General features: G+C 51.0%; 1 protein-coding gene and 1 long non-coding RNA gene across 6 annotated transcripts in view; one reads left to right on the plus strand and one right to left on the minus strand.

The window, feature by feature from the left end:
- Positions 1-2,987: 2,987 nt before the first annotated feature.
- Positions 2,988-18,790, plus strand: part of LOC122369595 — a 78,589-nt gene continuing 62,786 nt past the window's right edge. Inside the window, exon 1 of the long non-coding RNA XR_006254429.1 lies at positions 2,988-3,094. This is a non-coding gene — a long non-coding RNA (uncharacterized LOC122369595). The remainder of the gene's footprint in view (positions 3,095-18,790) is intronic.
- The window catches only part of LOC122369592 (filamin-A-like), a 60,714-nt gene continuing 51,674 nt past the window's right edge, over positions 9,751-18,790 (minus strand). For 4 of the 5 annotated variants that reach the window (XM_043344442.1, XM_043344446.1, XM_043344445.1 and 1 more), the window contains 12 exons: positions 18,122-18,295; positions 17,644-17,808; positions 17,163-17,366; positions 16,715-16,887; positions 16,080-16,388; positions 15,620-15,824; positions 14,955-15,085; positions 14,550-14,714; positions 13,988-14,191; positions 13,661-13,796; positions 10,812-11,021; positions 9,751-10,514 (listed from right to left, as the gene is read on the minus strand). In XM_043344442.1, the coding sequence (XP_043200377.1) occupies positions 10,330-10,514; positions 10,812-11,021; positions 13,661-13,796; positions 13,988-14,191; positions 14,550-14,714; positions 14,955-15,085; positions 15,620-15,824; positions 16,080-16,388; positions 16,715-16,887; positions 17,163-17,366; positions 17,644-17,808; positions 18,122-18,295 (2,261 nt within the window). In that variant the 3' untranslated portion in view covers positions 9,751-10,329. The remainder of the gene's footprint in view (positions 10,515-10,811; positions 11,022-13,660; positions 13,797-13,987; positions 14,192-14,549; positions 14,715-14,954; positions 15,086-15,619; positions 15,825-16,079; positions 16,389-16,714; positions 16,888-17,162; positions 17,367-17,643; positions 17,809-18,121; positions 18,296-18,790) is intronic. The other variant, XM_043344444.1, reaches the window with a different exon arrangement.

Consider the following 18,790-nt stretch of genomic DNA (forward strand, 5'->3'; position numbering starts at 1 on the left):
AATTGAAAAAATTATGCATGAGAATGATCCCCAAAGCCTTCTGCTTCTAATACCGGGTCACAAAAAGCCGTATTTCATTCGCTTTGGCGGTAATCTGACTATTTATCATCGTGTTGCAATCGCAGTTTTTTACTAAGAAAAAATTGCTTTCGTTTCACCTACAGCACTTAACACAGTGTGTGCCCGTTAGTCCACCATACCATAGCCTTCCCTAATCATTTCTGAGTCGCATCGTGAAAGAATTAAGGCGCTATCACAGGGCTGACCGGCGCTACAGAGGTTTTTGTCCGGGCGGTCGGGTGCCGCAGTGGGCGCGCAGTGGGCGGGTGGGTGCCGCCGCGCGGCGTCCGGGCGGCGCGGCGGCGCGGCCGCCCGGGCCGCCCGCTGCGCCGCAGCACCCGACCGTGCCGGACGAAAGCTTCTGTAGCGCCGGTCAGCCCTGTGCTAGCGCCTTAATTCTTTCACGATGCGACTCAGAAATGATTAGGGAATGCTATGATATGGTGCACTAACGGGCACACACTGTGTGAAGTGCTGTAGGTGAATTGAAAGCAATTATTTTTGGTAAAAAACTGCGGTTGCAACATGATTACAAATAGTTAGCTCACCGCCAAACCAAAATAGATACGGCTTTTTATGACGTGGCATTAGAAGCAGCAGGTTTCGGGGATCATTTTCATGTATAATTTTTGCAGCTTGTATGACATGAACGTACGCTAGCGGCGTTTGAAGTTGCGAGTATCTGACAGTCATTTTACGACATCGAAAATGTCTCGACTTCTGACAATCCTATACGAGGCCGGTTTTGACAAAAACATTAAAATCATACTTTTTCAGACACCCCAAACATTTGCCTGACTGACCATATTACGATTTATTCGATTAAGTGAACTTGAATTTTGGGCGTTTTTCGTATTTATGGCCACTCGTGAACCCCATTTGCATCACTGTGCGTCCTGGCGGTCAGTGCAGCGCGGTCGGCTGGCGGGCTCGCCACACTTGCGTTCGGAGCGGCCTGGGCCGGCGGGCGAGCCGTGCGAACGTGCGCCAAATCTTGGGCCGAGCGGCCTGTCGCTGTTGGGCCGAATCTCCTTGGGCAGTTCGTTTCTTTTCTTGTCTTTGCATTGGCAGGGAATACGTCCTTGATCACGTGGTGATGTCTTGCACCACTTTCAGGTAATGTGGGAATTAATGCGTGCTAATTCTGAAAAAGGGCCACTGTGCATCGGTCTGCCCACCGGCTCACGGCAGTATTGTAAGCAGTCCGCAGCCGGTCAACGGACAGCAGCTGCTGCAGCAGCCGGCGCCAAAGGCCGGCCGTGGCGGCCACCGTCGGACCGTCCATCTCCGGTAGTTTGACACGGAGAGTTTCTTGCAGGTCACAGCTGAGCTGTCGCTCCAGCGTCTCCCGGCGATGCTGGTAGGTGGGCGGTGGTCCGTAGTTGTACGTCCACCTTGTTTCCACCTCCCGGTCTAACTCCCGCCACCGATCCATCTCCTTCGGCACGGCCTCGCCGAAAGCCCGGAGCAGCAGTTCGGGTTGCAACAGCAGCTCAGCCCGGCCCCGTGGCGTGCGCAGTTCGGCGGTCAGGCCGGCCGGCCGCTCCGCCGGCGGCCGCCGCAGCTGCTGGCCACTCCAAACATCCACCGCAGCCGGGTCGCCCAGCAGAAACTTCAGGTCTGACGCGGTGAGGATTTGTGTCAGAGGCGTTACGTCCAGTATGACCATGTCACTGGTCGGTGACGTGGGGCGCGTCCCGCCCACCAGGTCGGCCGGGTCGACCACGCCCCAGGCCATGAACAGGTAGCATTGCCGGCGGTGCGCCCCCGAGAACATAAAGTGCCGCCACTGGAGTAGATAGGGAGCCGCGCGCGCCAGATGAAGGATCGCCCACTTCCACCAGCTCACCCAGCAGGGAGCTGTGGCTCGGAGTCTGGTGCCTTCAACCACAGCCTGCCGGACGAGCGTCCGTCCCAGTCGGAGCCGCAGCTCACGCTCTGAAAGTGGCTCCTCCTCGCCCTCAAGAAGTATTTCTAGACCCCACCACTTCTCGCAGCAAGCGATCATGAGGTGCGTAGCGCTCTCCTTCATCACTTTGAGGCAGTCGATGATGGCTTGATGTTCGCCAGAGCTCAGTTCGGCCGCTACATTGATTCCATCATAGAAGAAGCATGGAAGCGTGCCAGCGATGAAGCGATCCTCCAGCCAGCTGAGGGCCCTATGGACGCCATCAGTTACTCCCGTCCACAATTCGCTGGGCGTGTCCTGAGCCAGCCAGAGGATTGCTGTCTTTACATGGTAAGACTTGAGCTTTAGGTCATGAGGTATCACTCCGCTCTCCACCATGAACTGTTTCATATTTTTGATAATTTTGATGATGGCTCTTTGCATAGGCTGCAAGTGGCGGGCAGCGATCACCTCTGCCCGTGAGAGAGATATCCGATATTCTTTTCTTACAGTCGCGCTTCCAGGGAAACCAGTCGGCACCAAATGTACACCGAACTGCCGGATGTCGTCCCGCGCCGCCGCCGGAGGGAAGTCGGCCTCCAGGTGGCGGCTGTCGGGCCAGTTCGGTGACGGCCACCATCCACCGACAGAGAAACAAAACACGTAGTCGAAACCGCCGTGTCTATCGCCTGCCCGCCGGACGTTGACTGCTGGACCGGTGAACGTAATATCACCGTCTTTGACGACGCGGTAGAAATCGAACAAGAGCTGACGTGCCGAGTCGGCCGACAGGGCCTCGAGCGCCGCTTCGTGGCTACACTCGGTCGTTCGGACCCAGTGGAGCGTCACGAAGCCGGGGTTGCTGGTCGGGCGGACCCACAGCTGCGGTGCAGACTGCGGACGAATGTCAGTCGGCTCTGTCCCCGCCACCGCCCAGCGGAATGGGCCGTCGAACTCTAACATGATGTCAAAATCCGACGTGCCCCCCTTACCGATAACCAGATCTGTCAGCCCCTCAGCGCTGCTGCCCGATCTGTTGCAGGTAACAAACCTGAAAGGTTGACGAGGCTGGCAGTGCCGGCACCGGGCGGCGGCGGCGGCGGACCTAACCTCAGTCAAAGCTGTCATTAATGGCTCGTCTACCAGGTAAGCGACGGCATCGCCAACCTCCAAGCCGGTGGTGTGACCCTGTCGTCCGGGACCATTGTTATTCACAATATCTTCCGCCACCAACAGTGTGTCTGGAACCAGATGGACCCACGAGCCACACTTGCTGATCACCTGTCCCACCGTTGAATCCAAACTCTTGATGAGTCTCCTCGTCCTCTCTTTGTGCGCCGCTCCGAACAGATCAGGGCGTGACATGGTCGAACTCTGGTCACTTGCCTGACACGGAGTGGTTGGGAAAGGTCGTCTTCTGATCGCTGTCTAGTGAGGACTGGTCGAGATCGGTCAGCGCCGTCACGGACATATACGGACCCCGACGGCCGAGATAAGAGCGGAAGTCAGTTGCCCGTTGCCGTCCGCCGGTAAACCCGGGCTGTGCACTGTGCACAAATAGTGTATGCTGTTCCATGATTACCCGCGGTGGGCGAGCCATGCCAGGCACAGAGCGGAACCAGTGGTGGAGGTTTTAATAAGTTAGAGCCTACAATCAAGCTCAGAATTGCATCTGACATCTAACATCATTTCAGTTATCTACGTGCTTGGTAGTGCTGGAAACTGATGCCTTTTTGTATCTAATTATAAAAATGAACTGCCGTAGAAACATAGCTTATGGTGCCTATGAGAAGTCCGACATTTGCACATATTTTCTATAAAAAGCAGTTGCTCCTGCAACTTACAACATTTGTTAACCCGCGCACCGACGGGGGGGGGGCGGTTAACCGCACCCCATGCGGTTTTTCGTGATCGCGGAAAAATTGCGGCGCATAGCGCCGCGAAATTTACCATGACTTTTCCCTTATCAATTTTACACATGGTATGCAAGTTTGAGCCTCCTAACCTTCAAAGTCAGGTCACCAGGTCACTTCGAATGACCCAGCCTCAAATCACTTTTTTGCAACTTTGTTACCGTGTATGTACAGTAGATGTGCTACAGTAGATGACGGAGGCCTTTGAAAGTCGTAGAATGCAATGAGGTCATTGATAGCCTCAATCTTTATATCTCGGAGTGTTGATATTGATGACCTGAGGTCAGGTCAATTTCTTGACCTCCCCACTATAAGTCAATGGGGGAAAATCAACCCCCTGTTTTTCCACTAAAACGCGTCGGAATGGCCCAATATACCATGAATGACTTCATATACGATCAACCTTGACTACCTTGAGGCCTTTTTTGCTCTTGGGCAACTGTAAGGTCATGTGACGTCATCAAGGGTCACCAAAGGTTTTTTGCTAATAACTGCTTATAGGGAGCGAGATACAGCCGCGCAGATGCTCTCTTTGTGTTCAGCTCGTCAAGGCGCATTGGACGATATGCATGATGACCTTGAGGTCACGTGACCTGAGGTCAACCTTTGACCTTGAACTTTCGAGGTCAACACATATATGGTTGGATGCGGATTGACGAGAGAATTAGGATGGTGACATTAATTTGTTCCTAGCTTGGCTACTTCGAAATTTATTTGGAGAAAAACTCTTCGTTTCTAGCGCCGCCATTTTGACTTTTTAACCCCTGTGGCTTCATGTTTGGCCTGACATGAAAATTGTAGACCTTGTCCGTGCGTACCCCATGCCGTTTACCGAGTAAACTGTGTGTAAAATTGAGTAAAATGTGTGTCATTGAAAATCATCGATGGGAAAATGCCCATAAAACACATATTTTGCTATTTGAGGTCACTGATACCAGGTCAGGTCACAGAGCTCAGGTCACTGAGGGTCAAAATATGGAAATATCATGTGATGCATGTTTTATGGTCCATTTTACATGACAAATGCGATGATGTGGGTCAGGCAGCCTTTTGTGGCCAGTTGTTATTTCTGGTGCAGGTCAGGTCAAGGTCAGGTCCAATAAGGTCAAATTTCAAACTTGTAGGTTTTTTTGCAATAAATGGGTATTGAATTGATTCGATACAGCTCGTCACGGGGATTCTAATGGTGGTCTTTGTTTTGCGCTACGTGGTCTTGTCTAGAATAGCTAAAAATTAAGTTGGAAAATTTGACATCAATTTTGAACAGTTTTTTTTCGCTATATCTTGGCCAAAAAAGGAGCTATCGATCTACAATTTGTTATGTAGATAGAAGAGGGTAGGGACTATCATTAACATTCCGTTTTTCGAAATTCGAAAAAACCTTTTGGTATATGTTTGCTCTTTTATCGAAAAAAAAAAACATTTTTGTTGGAGTCAAAACAACGTGTTGAAAATCCGAGATAGCAGTTTTGTAGCGCCGTATTTTCTCTACACGACCATTCAATAAACTTTGAAATTGCTCGTTTTGTTAACTGTAGCTTTTGTTAGCGTTTCAAGATTTCATATTTTTTGCTCATTTTTGCTCGAACGTAACCTCAGTTTGACCTCAATAACTCCTGTCCTAAGATGACCTATGACTTGAAATTTTTATGATGGTGTCAAATTGATGACTCAAAAGGTACTGTAAATTTGGCGGCTCTGCGCGCCGCCGTTTTTTCGCTATTCAAGAAAAAACACGGGGGTGGGGCCAAAATGCCCGCCATCAGGGCGCGGGATATAAGACCCCCTCCACGGGTGTTAAATTACTTAAGTCGAGCGTAAGCCAAAGACGCTTTGCGATCACAACTGCAAGGCCTTTCATGTCGAAAGGCTAAGAAAATACAGTGTTATTGAGACCAAAACACTTCCGAAGTGCTCGAACAATGCGAAAATTAGCATAACCAAACGAAAACCAACGAATGACCAACGAAAGTTATCGAACCAATCGAGATCAGCTATTATCACCATCTCTGTTTACCCAACAGGACAAAACGAACTCAATAAGTGCTCGCAAGCAGTATTACCTCGTAATTGGAAGATACATATCACCAACCAGTAGCGGCGGAAAACCTTCAATTAAGGGGGCGGGGGGGGGGGGCACTGCCGACTTTTGGTCCCATTCTTTCCATGCAACGCCCATAGGGCTAATATTAAAATGCCAAAATCAAAGGAGGGCACGGTGCCCCGGTGCCCTCCCCGTTCCGCCGCCTATGTCACCAACATACCTATGATCGCTCCTTGCAGGGGGGGGGGGGGGGGCGTCTTATCATCCTCAAAGGGAAGGCCTCTAAAAAAACGCAGTGTTCTAAACGTCAAAAATATTTATGTTTCATGAGACATTTGTAGCGCACCAGAACATGGTCTATCCTTAAGCTAATTTGGGACAAATTCGATTGGATAAGATAACTAGCAAGAACAGGGGAAAATGAGAAACAGACGTACCAAAAGTCACCGCAACGCGCCTGCTGCTCCGGGTTTCGTGACTTGTTGTTTCAAATGAGTGTCTGCCTTACAAGAACATTTAATGATAATAATATCATTGGTTTGGTAAAAAGGCGCTGGTGCCTCTTACCGACCCTAGGCGCCTTAACGGATCTCCCCTATATGTTAGTGGCCAGAGCCACTGTTCCACATTTCAATACATTTTTTGTGCTCACAAAGGGTCACAAAAGGTGACAGACTCTGGACTCACTGCAAAGGTCACAGTAGCGATCTGTGGCTGGTATGTACGGCCCTCCAGGCATTTAGTGGTTGGTTGCCAACCTCACAATAAGCGATCTGCATTGATGAATACGTCTAATGGCTGTTGAAAACCATTGCCGAAGTGTGTGCACGAACCCTCTTCGCATATCTAACGAGTCATATTACAAGTGTCTCTGTCATTCAAAGTTATTACACCAAAAGCACATAGGCTAACCAACCACTCTTTTGCTGGAGGGCCGTACGTATGTGTTTCCTGTCGTTTTTTGTCGGCTGGTAATTTTCGGGGAGCCCCTGTCGGTCCCCGGGATATTGAAGAGAGTAGATGGCGTAGTTGGAACGCCCTCCGATTGTGAGGGGCCTCATTTTTAAACTCTGTGTTGTGGTGAATCACTGGGACCACTATACGCATGCATGCCTACTTTATAGCCTGTCATAAGAACAATCAACCTGGGTTTGATAAAGTGACGTTCGTAAAATAGCAACTGTCGTAGTATCACTATTTTGCGTCGTATTTTAGAAGTAGTTTTTCCGTTGAGTCATAGTGCCATTGACGCCCGGCTTCCGCGTCGCATTCTTCTGCAATAAGTGCCTGATTCATAGATAAAAAAACCCAGTGGACCTACCCTCATCTCCGGCTGAATTGACAATGTGTCACGCTCTACTGGCGCTTGCTTTGATCAGTTGAACAAAGTGTGGCTGCTGGCGCTCTTGATCCTGTATCAACTCCACGCAACGGCCTACGATAACGTCGTAAGTTCCGACCGATGCGGGACCAATGCACTGGCGGTATAGTTGGGGCTCACTGTAGATACGCTGGCATTGGACTGTACCACGTAAGGTACCACACATCTGGTAGCCGCCAGAACCGAAATGAAGTACAACGGAAGCATTGGTGACTCATTCGATAGAAAAAAAAACGACGCATTGATGAATTTTGCACAAAAGCTGACAAGTTGTGCAGAGACAAAAATAAATAGCATTGCACCATCAACTCACCGTGTCGGTCCCGTGCTACATTGTAATTGCCGAGTTAAGCGTTCCGGCACTTTTACGCCATTCGAGGTGACACTGATTGTAGGGTAAGGTGCCTAATTAGCGACCTCCTTAATTTGAACCGTCATTGCTCACGCTCTGTGGGTGCCACTGTGTTACTGGCTTGATTTTCGGAGAGATCGTTCATTTTTCTATTAAAATACAGTCATTTTCTGCCCCAATATTCACTAACTTATTTGTAGTGAGCATTTTGGCAAACCATTGCAAAAAACGCTAATAGGGAACTCTTCCTGATTAGCGACCGGGGAGGGTCGCTAATAAGTCTATGGGTTTCCCCATATTAAAAATGGCAAAAAATGCGACGCCTGAAAAGATGAAATATGATCTCAAAAAGGTAACCGATACGCAAAGCACTCAATCACTCGAACAGGAACGTTTATCCAACACATTTACGTAAGTTAAAACTGATCACGTGATGCACCGAAGGCGAAAAGAAGGCGGAAACCCAAATTTTGCGGGCTATCTTGTATGATATTCGAGGTCCGCGCTGAATTCGGCACCCCTGCAGTCGGTGACGATATTTGGCATCTCCTGCCACACATTGCAAGCTTCAGCAGCACCTCATTTTCATTTCTCTCTTTTCCCCTTTCTTTCCCTTCTTGAGCTATTTGCGACCATGTCAGGCGCAAATAGGAAATATGAGTTGCGAAACATTTTTAACCGCCATACTGTGCACAGTTGAGCGATTCACTATGGGAAAACGGCAATCAATTAAAAAAGGAATGTCGATTCAGAATAAAAAGGTGCACCATCCTAATGTGCATCGCTTTTCATCAGAGAGGGCCCAAACACACACGTTTTGGATAAGAAACTCGTCATTTTTATTTAAACTCACTTTAAACGTCCCACCAGAAACATCGACGACCGGAAAATAATTAAATTTGATAACCAAAGTATGGCTGATCTTTTGACGATGTTTTTACCCCGTCTTCTCCTGCCAGTTTTTCTGTAGGGAGGTAGGTCGCAAATCGGAAAGGGTCGCTAATTAGGCACCTTACCCTACTGATTGTAATGACTGTGCTCAGCACTCAGCAGGTATATATGAGATGAGATGAGATTAGATGGATGAGATGAGATGAGACATCCCAGCCTTTCGGCCGAAATATGCGTCTGGACAGATATTTGAAAATCTAAAAACAACCAATAATCGGGCTTTCTACTATCATTTGCAAAGTTGCATTTTATCACACTCTTATAAGATCGGCAATAACGGCAGCCCACATTAACAACATCCCCAGTCATCGATTTCGGCGCTTGTGACTTTATCATCGAATGCTAAAAAAAAAATCATTAAGTTGTGATGCCTACTGATATAATTGGGACCAACTTACAGACAACAATACCTTGAATCCTTGTTACAATTCCAGACAGTTGTTCCTACAACCATCTGGAAAAGCGGCACTTGACCAATGGCGACCGAAATTTTCGACCGCTAATGTTTCGCGTTTACAAAGCTCGTGAGCTACGGGTGCTGGCTCTGCAACTTAATTAATATCAGTTCAGCGACGAAACTCCCGAACCATCCGAGCCGAGCTTATGAGTCATTCAGGCTCAGTCGCTGGCCAGAGGCTTGCGGTACAGCATGCTTCAGGCGCTTGATACAAGTGACATCTGTAGGGGAGAGTAGGAACTACTGTGTAGTGCGGCACAGCGTGTTACAGGCGCCCGCGTAGAGACATCTATAGGCCGGAATGGAAACTATAGAATGCATAGTGGCACACCACAGGTGTTCGCCCTCTGGGATCTGATTACAGGAAATTGCACTGGGATCTGCGGATGTAAGGGGCAAGAGGAGCACGATTAACACTTACACCCATGTCCCCTTTTGGGCTCGAATTATACATTACACCCCGGCCGTGACCCGTGTATAAAAAGAAAAGATTCCAAAAAGGGTCTCGATTAGCCCACCTTTGGCGATCCCTTTTCCAGTTCCAGCTGCGGCGTCCGTAATAGACTGCATGTCGTCGGAGACCACTGTAACGCATGAAATTGGTGAATCTTGTTTTCATGTCTACAAGCCGTCCATAGTTTTAGCGTCATGTGATTGACAGATCTGCCGATAAACTTACTGGTCCGTTGTCAAAGACGGTCACGTAGGTGTCGATTGTTTTATTTCGCGTCATATATAACCACACCTCTATCAAATGAGCTCGTCATGGTGGATCAAGCAGCGCGCAGCGGGTGCCACGAGGGGGCAGTTGGCACCAGGGGCCGCAGCCGAGCGCCGTTCGCTCGCCCCAGTCGGGAGGCGGTGGACGGCCCGCCTGGGCCCACTATTGGCACACGGTTAGAGCGCCGGAGATACACAGGTTAGCGGATCACGGGGCGGTACACGCAGATACACACGCGGGGCGCCTAGCCTGAGCGGGCGGCCGGCGACCGGCCGACGGGCGCCACGGAAGACGGCTCGGGGCGCCCACACCTCGCGGCGGGCACTCTATGAACACGAGCTGGTACAGGCCGCCGGCAGAGGGCGCTGAGCGCGGACCGCCTCTCCAGAGAGCGGCTCGCCGCTCTGTTCAGCGATGGCCGACACTCGGGCAGCGGGGACAACCCAGCGGCGCCGTCAGCCCCGACGGCCGACACTGATACGAGCTCAGATCTGTGCGGCGGTCACGCACGCACCAAGGCACGGGAAAGGCACCGGACTGGCGCGGGCATGGAGCGCCCCGCCTACACCTCGATCTCGAACGGCGATCCGGGGATGTTGTCGGCGCCCCAGCGGACGGCCAGAATGTGCTTGCCGCGCTCCTTGACCGTGTAGTGCACCTGGTACTGATTACGGCCCATGTGCTTGATGTGAACCTCCTCGCACGGGTTCTTGGGACCGAAACAGCCCACCCACAGAATATCCTGACCTGTGGCGCGGAGCAGAAATGGCAGGTGAGAGGGCCGAAATGAAGCGTGCCAACGGATCTGGTTAAGGTGCAGACAGCCAATACGTGTAAGTCCGGCCGATACTCCAAAGCCGAGCTTCTAGGCTTAAGGAAAGAATTGCCGACTCTTTGACGCTGACCCAATCACTCGAGCGGCATGATAATAACTAGCGCTGAGGCTGGTGCGTATATAAAATGAGCATCTGGTCAATTACTTAGCAGCTCACTACTGCCTGCTACCTAATTACAATAAGAACGCCTTTGCCACTGTGTCCTTACCTGCGGTACCGGCATCAATCTGGAACTGGTTCTGACGGTTCAGGTATGCCTTCTTCAGGCCCATGCCCTTGGACTGCACTTTGGAGGCGTCTGAGTCGAACTTGGGCAGCGAGACGACGTGTTTCTCCTGCTGTCCCTTTCGCTGTTTGGCGATGGTCTCCACCACCACTGTGGACTGCTCCTTGGGTCCCATCTCGGCCAGCTCATCGCCTGACGAAGGGTGAGGGTGAGGGTGGGGTCAGGTTAGGCAAGATAGGCTGGCTGACCCGCTGCTTTTCTACTATTATTGAGCTGTAAAAAAGTGCCGATAAAAGATGGTTGCGGGAGCAGGTTGAGAATTCTGGATACGTCATTACGGTCGATGGCGTCACCGCTCCCCAGGGTCCACCGTCATGAAGGACGGTAGCATGTGTCACTGCCACTGTTTGAGCAGCCGATGCTTTTCTTTTCATTTATAAACGCCCTCAATATTGTTCTTTTTTAGTCGGAACCCAATCACTACCTAGTTCCTACCGACATATTGGATGTATGAATATGCACTTGAGTACCTACTTATAAAAGGCACGTTCCACAAGAGCAATGACTCACAGTCTTGCCAAGATTTAAAGATTCGCCGCCTCTCTTACAACGTGCTATAAGAGCATTTATCAAGAGGCTCAGTGTGATACTCAAGTGATGCTTAAAATAGCTACTTTAAATTCCATTGACCGTTAGTGAATCAGAGCTAGGTTGAGAGTGAGTAAAACGGAAAGAAACTGGCCGTGACCGAAATAGGCCGACCCCGGGAGACGAGGGGAGGCGAGGGATAAATGAGCCTGACAGCGCGCCCGGTTCGAGGAACGTGAGTCACACTGTGACTGTGCCAAACACAGCGGCGACTCGACGACGGCACACGGTTACATTTCACACCCGGTGGAAGTCATTGCTTCGCAGGCTACAAATTGCGCTGCATGCTAGTCGTTGGACGAGCTATAGCAACTCACACCACTGTCAAAGTACCACAGTCCACACCGTTTTGATAAGACGTTTCACGCTCACGCCTGGCAACGTCTAATACCCAGAGGGCGTCACAGCCTGCATTTCTCACTGTTCGAAAAGTCACGCAGCCACTATATTACACTATTCGTGGATAGGTATCACAGAGGTCACAGCTCCAGCAACACCCTCAAGTCAGCTTCACCCGGCATTGGTGAGTATCCAGTCCACATTGCAGACTAGACGCACATGACCTCGCATATCACTGCCAACCGACTCCAGTATACGGCACCAGTGATTGGCGCTTTTACTCCCTGATCTTTGACGCTGCGCCAGCGCACTGATTCAACTGTCCACTCAGACAAGTAACGATATGCATCGCCAGGAGTAGATGCTAGAGTTTGGCACCTTTGTCCCACAGACACCCAGTCCCGCTGTCCCAGCCTTCCCAGCTCACCGTTCCTGATCCAGGCACACTGCGACTGGAACATGGCTGCCGTCACGCGGTGTCACACTGTGTCACGAGGTGTCACACGACGTGACGCACACACAGGCACACACAGACACACACACGCGCACACTGCCGCCACCCGGACGCCTGAGCCGCCACTGACAGCCGCACCACCTTTGCCCTCACATCCCTCAAAATACCGACGGACGATCGGCAAAATTTGGCAGCCCGCTGCTGGACGATCCAGGCGGAGTTGGCAGCGCTCGGTGTTTGTGCCGACACGTCATCGGGGCCTATTCGGGACGGCGGCGATACTTTTGGCGGCGCCTGCGTCATCGGGGATCCGCCGCGGTCCGCGGACGGTGTACTCAAACACAACTCCGCTGGGTTCCTCAGATGTGGCCACCGGTGACGGCATAGCGCTCAGGGAGAGCAGGCGCGGGATGTTATTCGACATGGTGTGCCCGGAAGGTGAGACATGCCGCAGTCCCGAGAAAGCGGCTGAACACAGAACTCCTAAAGTGAGGTTTGCATCGATAGGAGTAGGATAGAGTTTCATAAATGAGAACTCGTAACATTTCAGTCTCCGCTGTACTTTCCACGCATATGATATCGAACTTCAAAGATGCAGCATTACCCTAAATCATCTTTGATTTCATTACCCCTGTTAGCGGGTATTGCATTCTGAAGCTGGAAGAAAATCCGGCGGGGCAATGTTTGTAGTTCTTTTCAGCCACACTTCGCATAGCGGGCCGGCCTTTTTGCATTCACTTCAAGACGGTTTGGGCAACTGCTAGCTCGTTTTGAACAGGTGCAGGATTGCATGTGCGTTGCGAAACCAGCACGCAGCCAGGTCTGCCGTCACCCTGCCTCACTTCCTTTGCAACGAAGACTTACGACTTGTGTAAAGTAAAACAGATCCTAGCCAGATAATCGAGATCAAATCCAGTACACCAGCATTCTGAGAACGCCAGGCCATGAAGAACAACTTGTTTCTTTTTCTTATGTTGAGTTAGGCCCTTTCGGTCTTACGAGACCAATTCAGGGCCGGAAGGATAATAGGAATTAGGGGGAGACATTGGTCTGGGCGAGAACCCTGGTAAGTCGTCGGGGCTGAGTCCGTCCGAAAGGACAGGCCGACCAGCCCCAAGGTACTCACTGCACCCGGCTACGGGGTGCGCCCCCTCGGGAGCAGCGGTGCTGCTCCAAGGGAGCAGCTCGCATGAGATAAAGGTGCCTATCCAGTCCGGATAAAGCGTTGCGGCGTGGAGGACAAGGATTTCAGCATCCTGAAGATGGAAACGACGGAACAGAGGAAAGAACGGGAAGAGGGAAAGCTCTAGCAATTAGCATACATACTTTGTTCTTTAAACCCCAGCCGACAAGGTGACAAAATTACTAAGCGGACCCTGCCGGCACTTACCGGTGACCTCGACCTTGAAGGGCGAGCCGACGATGTGATAGCCGTCGTACTTGATGGCCACGTAATAGTGGCCGGGGTTGAGCGGGGTGTAGCGCACCTTGTAGCCCTCATCGACCTCGGTACAGTCCATGGCCACCTGGTGGACCGAAGGAGAATCGAAAGTGTTAAAAGCTGACACCAGGGAGATATTGAGGTAAATGCGAGGTCGGATATGTGTATCCGTCATTCAGAAGCTTAAGATTTTCTTACATTACATACCTTAAACCATTCTCTCAGCCGATTCACGGAAACCATCCCTCTAAAGTAACCTCTCGACAAATGTCTCACCTTGGAAGGTCCGTCGATGGTAACGCCCAGGGTACCGGCGCCGGCGCTGCACGTGTCGATGATAAAGTCCGACTTGTGGCCCGTGTGGCCCTTCTCCAGACCCTTTCCGTGGGCGTGCACGGCGGCCGGGTCGGCGTCCTGCCTGCCGATCTTCAGCCGGAACGGCGAGCCCGGCACGTGCACGCTGTTCCACTTGACGTGGAGCTGCGGGAGGACGGGGCAGTGGGGTCAGCCGGTTGGTGGTCTGAGAGGCCTTCAAAAACGTGACAATATGAAGGAGCGAAAGACATATTCGATAATTGAGATATGTTGATTGTCGGATATCAGAGAACAATCAATCTGCTCAGCAGATAAGACGTGATTTTATCTAAATTTCAACTTTCTATACTTTGATCAGAAGCACTGTTCAACTTCGCTGACCAACCAAGCTTCGCTCAATCAGCCATATTTAAATAGCTGTCTGAGGCCATGAACCATCGTGAGACCCGATGACGAGCACACCCCACCATAAAACATCCAGCAACCGTGTGGAACCCGGTACAACCAGCCCACCGTTCTTCACCTGGTGAATACCGTTCTCCTTGGGCAGGAATCGGACCGAGTAAGTGTCGTCGTCCAGGTAGGTGATGAAGCAGTCGTCCTCGTGACCGCTGGGATTGACCACCTTGCAGTCCATCTGGCCCTTGCAGCCGGTGCGGTCCACAGTGAAGATGATAGGCTTGTCGACCTGACGGGACAGGCGAGAAGAGATAACCGGTCAATGGTTGGATGTGAGATGAGGCTCGTAAGGAAGTAGACCTATCACAGCAGCCTACAAGATCGAAAGTGGCTCATTGTTTGATGAGCTACGAGTATGGTTATTGGATTATTGCTTCAGTTTACGGTCACACTACCCAGCAAGACCACAGGCCATCGCCATCGGCAGACCACCGATAACCCCTTAGACCACGAAGGACCGTCGACTGACCTGCACTCCGGCGTCGGGCAGCTGACCCACGGTGACCTTGTGCGCGTCCTTGTTGGCCGGGGACACAAACACCTTGTAGGGAGAGTCGGGGATGTGCGAGTCGTTGAACTTGATACCCACACGGTACTCGCCTGAAGACGGGCAGAGGTTGTCGTCAGTTCAGACTCAGGATGTTGGAAGCGAATACCAACATCGGTTACTTGTGTAGAATGTAGATGCTCGGCTAGCCTCTACATAACCTGTATGCGTTCAATTGACTGTTGGTACTTAAATAAAAATAAGTGAAGGTTCGTATAATGGCATGTAAGCATGCTAGAATAGTCAGTCTTTTGACATTCCGGGTCAGCTATGCATGGACCATTCGGTGCCACCACACTAAGACCCGTCAAAGCAGTTATGCAGGCACAAATCCCGCGAACCCTAACATCAACAGAGTCTACGTTCGTAAACAACCTTCAAGTCGCCGCTCTCTGCCAACATTTTTAGCGGAGTCATCTCCGAAAATAGTTCAGTAACGCGAACAGAAACTCGCAGCCAGTTCAGCTCCTGGTAACAAGCCATTTATAGCCTGAAGTATACAATGGCGATCAGGGAACACGCCAGCTTGAAGGCTACGCGTAGCTCTCCCCTGGAACAACACATGAGCGTCTTCTACCTAACCGTACCTGGCTCGGAGACGACGTAGCTGATGTAGCACGAGCCGTCCTGACGGTCCTTGAAGTCGATCTCGGCCTTGCTGGGACCCTCCACACTGACGGCGAGGGAGCCGGCGCCGGCCTCTCGGGTCCACACGTTGAACTCGCAAGGACAGCCCTGCTCACCCCGCTCCAGGCCGGGACCGCCGGCGTGGACACGGTGCGCACCGCCGTCCTGTGAGGCACAGGTCACAGGTCACAGGTCAGCAGTTTCCGAATTATCCAAGCATCTAAGTCGTGACCATCCGGATTGGAGTCTCACACAAACTCTGCGACCTCTTGAAGCGATCGCCACTACGGCACTCTTCTCCGCGGATACATATAAAAATACACATGCTGCACCGGCTAACACGGGTGTACTGCGGTACAGCCTACATCTCAGGCATTCTCCGCCGCCGCTAAACGCCACCTCTGCTGCTCTCGCTCTTACCTTGAGTGGTCCAACAGTGAACTGGAACGGCGACCCGGGGATGTGCACATCCCTGTAGCGCACCGACACCGTGTGGACGCCCAGCTCCTTGGGCACAAACTTCACCGCATGCAGGCTGTCCTCCAGCTCCGAGATGGACGCATCCTCGACCACACCGCCCGGCGAGGCGACAGAGGCGGAGAGCTCGAGTGCCGAGACGCCCGGCATTTTGAAGGTGAGCGCACAGTCAGTGCCGACAGCGGTGAGGGGAGCGGCGGCGCGGTCCCGCTTGATGCGCTCCGTCTGGGTGTTGGAGCCCTCGCCGGTCACCTGAGAAAAGAAGGGAGGAGTGTCAGAGGGAGCAGCTGAAGAGGGACGAGTTCGAGGATCGGGAAGGAGAGAGAACGGTCAAAAGAAGGGAAGAGAATAAATGAGACGAGAGGAAGCTACCGAAGTGCCTAGTTACATTGAAAACTGAGATAGGAGGCAGGATCAAAATGCCAAAAAATGGTTCGTTCAAGGTTATTTTGAAAGACAATGCTAGGCAAATATAAGCAGCGAGGGTTACGGATTTGGGAAAAATGTTATCAGAATCTAAGGCTCGATTTCAAACACAAATATGACAAAGATGACAAAGGGCAGAAAATGGCATTTACCTTGCAGGTGAATGGCGAGCCCTTGACGTGGTGGTCGGCGAACTTGAGGTTGATGATGTAGAAGCCGGGCTCCTTGGGGTTGTAGGAGACCTCCAGCTTGCCGTCTCCCTTGTCGTCGCACTTGATCTCGGCCTTGCTGGGTCCCTCCATGGAGAGGGACACACCGCCGTAGCCTGTCGACGTGGAAAGGTAACGTGACTGAGGGTGTTGTCGAATCATCATAAGACCTTGGGAGGTATTCCTGAATTGAAACAGGTAATCTTTGGAAGAATGAAGTGCCCAATATTTCAAAGAAACATATGTCAAAACCCCAAATGACTGAATTTTGAAAGTCGATGTAGGAGCATTTGAGCGAACAAAAACAGACAAAGCGAAAAGCACGCTATCGACCTCTATATGCCACATCTCCACATGAGTCGCAGGTGGCGTCTCAGTCGTCAGCGCTCACCTGCCGACTTGGTGTCGATGGTGAACTTGTTTTGCTGATGCGTCTTTCCGGAGGTGAGAGCGCTGCCCTCCACCTTCACCTTCAGGGCGTCACCGACGTCGTGCGGGCTGACCATGATCTTGAACGGCGATCCGGCGATCTCAGTGCCCTTCTTCTTCACGGCCACCAGGTGCTGGCCGATCTCGCGAGGCGTGAACGAAATGCCTGGGGGAGCGTAGAGGGTCGCCAGTGGTAACTAATAATTCAATGATACCGTATTCTCCCAGTACTAGCAGATCTCACAGGGTGTGAGCGAAATGCCTGAGGGAATCGTCTCAATGCCTAAGGGGCCGTCACCTCATCCAAAAAGTGTCGTTTCTCATCACACTCTATCCATATTGAGGGGAAAGTACATGCCAAAAACGTTTTTTTTTTTTTTAATGACAATGCTCAACTTCAATCGTCAAGCAATAGCAGCATTCGTCGCCTGATCCAGTCTTACCCAGTTGGTCCTTGTCGAGTTTCTTGAGGAAGCAGGGCTCCTCGAGACCGGAGGGCGCGGTGATTAGGGCGTTCAGCAGTTTGATGTCCTTCTCCGTCACCTTTCCGGGCAGCGTGACCTCCGACTGACCTCCCATCGAGACCTGGTTACGCTTGCGGCCCTCGCCTGTGGGAACAAACAACCCATGGTATCATTACCTACGATTGTAGTACAGAGCGTAATGGAATAAGCGAAGAAGTATTTAGAATGCAAGCACTTCGTAGTACGATATGCTCAAAAGTTTAGAAATATGAAGAATAAACTCAAGAAAATTTCACCAGTAATTCAAATTGACAAGTGTACCAATATGTATTACATTCCGATCCATTCTTCATGGCACAGCTTGTAAATCGGGAACTGTTCAATCTTTCTTAGAACTTAACCATGACAATCCACAACCAAGACGTGGCTAGTCTTGCGAGTTTTCTCCAATACTGACCTGTGACCTTGACCGGGAACGGGCTGCCCTTGATGTCCTTGTCGGCGAACTTGACGGAGACGTGGTAGATGCCGGGCGAGGTGGGCAGGTAGCTGACGGACACGGTGCCGTCCTTGTTATCGTGGCAGTTGATGTCCGTCTTGCTGGGCCCCTCCACGGCCAGCGCCAGGCCGCCTGTGAGACGGGAGGGGGGAGGATGGCGAGGGTGGATAGGTCAGATGCAGAACCACGGGTGGGTGCGGAGGCTGTATACACAAACTGCAAGAATAAAACAGCATGAGGTTAAATAGTAGTTATGCTACATATGTACATGATGTGCTGTGAGCAAACAATGTTTTAGCTTCTCGAGCAAAAAGGACAATAAAAATGACTACACTGCTTACAACATAGGGAAAATCTAAATCACAGAGATAAAAGGTCACCACATTGATTATCCAAACCTTGATGTTGACGTCTCATCTGTGAAGAGATTCGCATATCACGTTGCATTATACATAGATGCATGCAACATTATTAGTCGTCAGACGTTTTTATATACCAATTAACAATTAGATTCCGTTTCAAAAATAAACATGACGCATTGCGTTTCCATTAAGTAAGAGTATCGCCAGTTTAAACAGCCCACTTAGGTAATTCTCCTAATAAGAAAACACAATCAATGCATCATCG

The sequence above is a fragment of the Amphibalanus amphitrite genome, unplaced genomic scaffold (assembly GCF_019059575.1).
Source record: "Amphibalanus amphitrite isolate SeventyFive unplaced genomic scaffold, NRLGWU_Aamphi_draft 001053F_arrow, whole genome shotgun sequence".
NCBI classification, from domain to species: domain Eukaryota; kingdom Metazoa; phylum Arthropoda; class Thecostraca; order Balanomorpha; family Balanidae; genus Amphibalanus; species Amphibalanus amphitrite.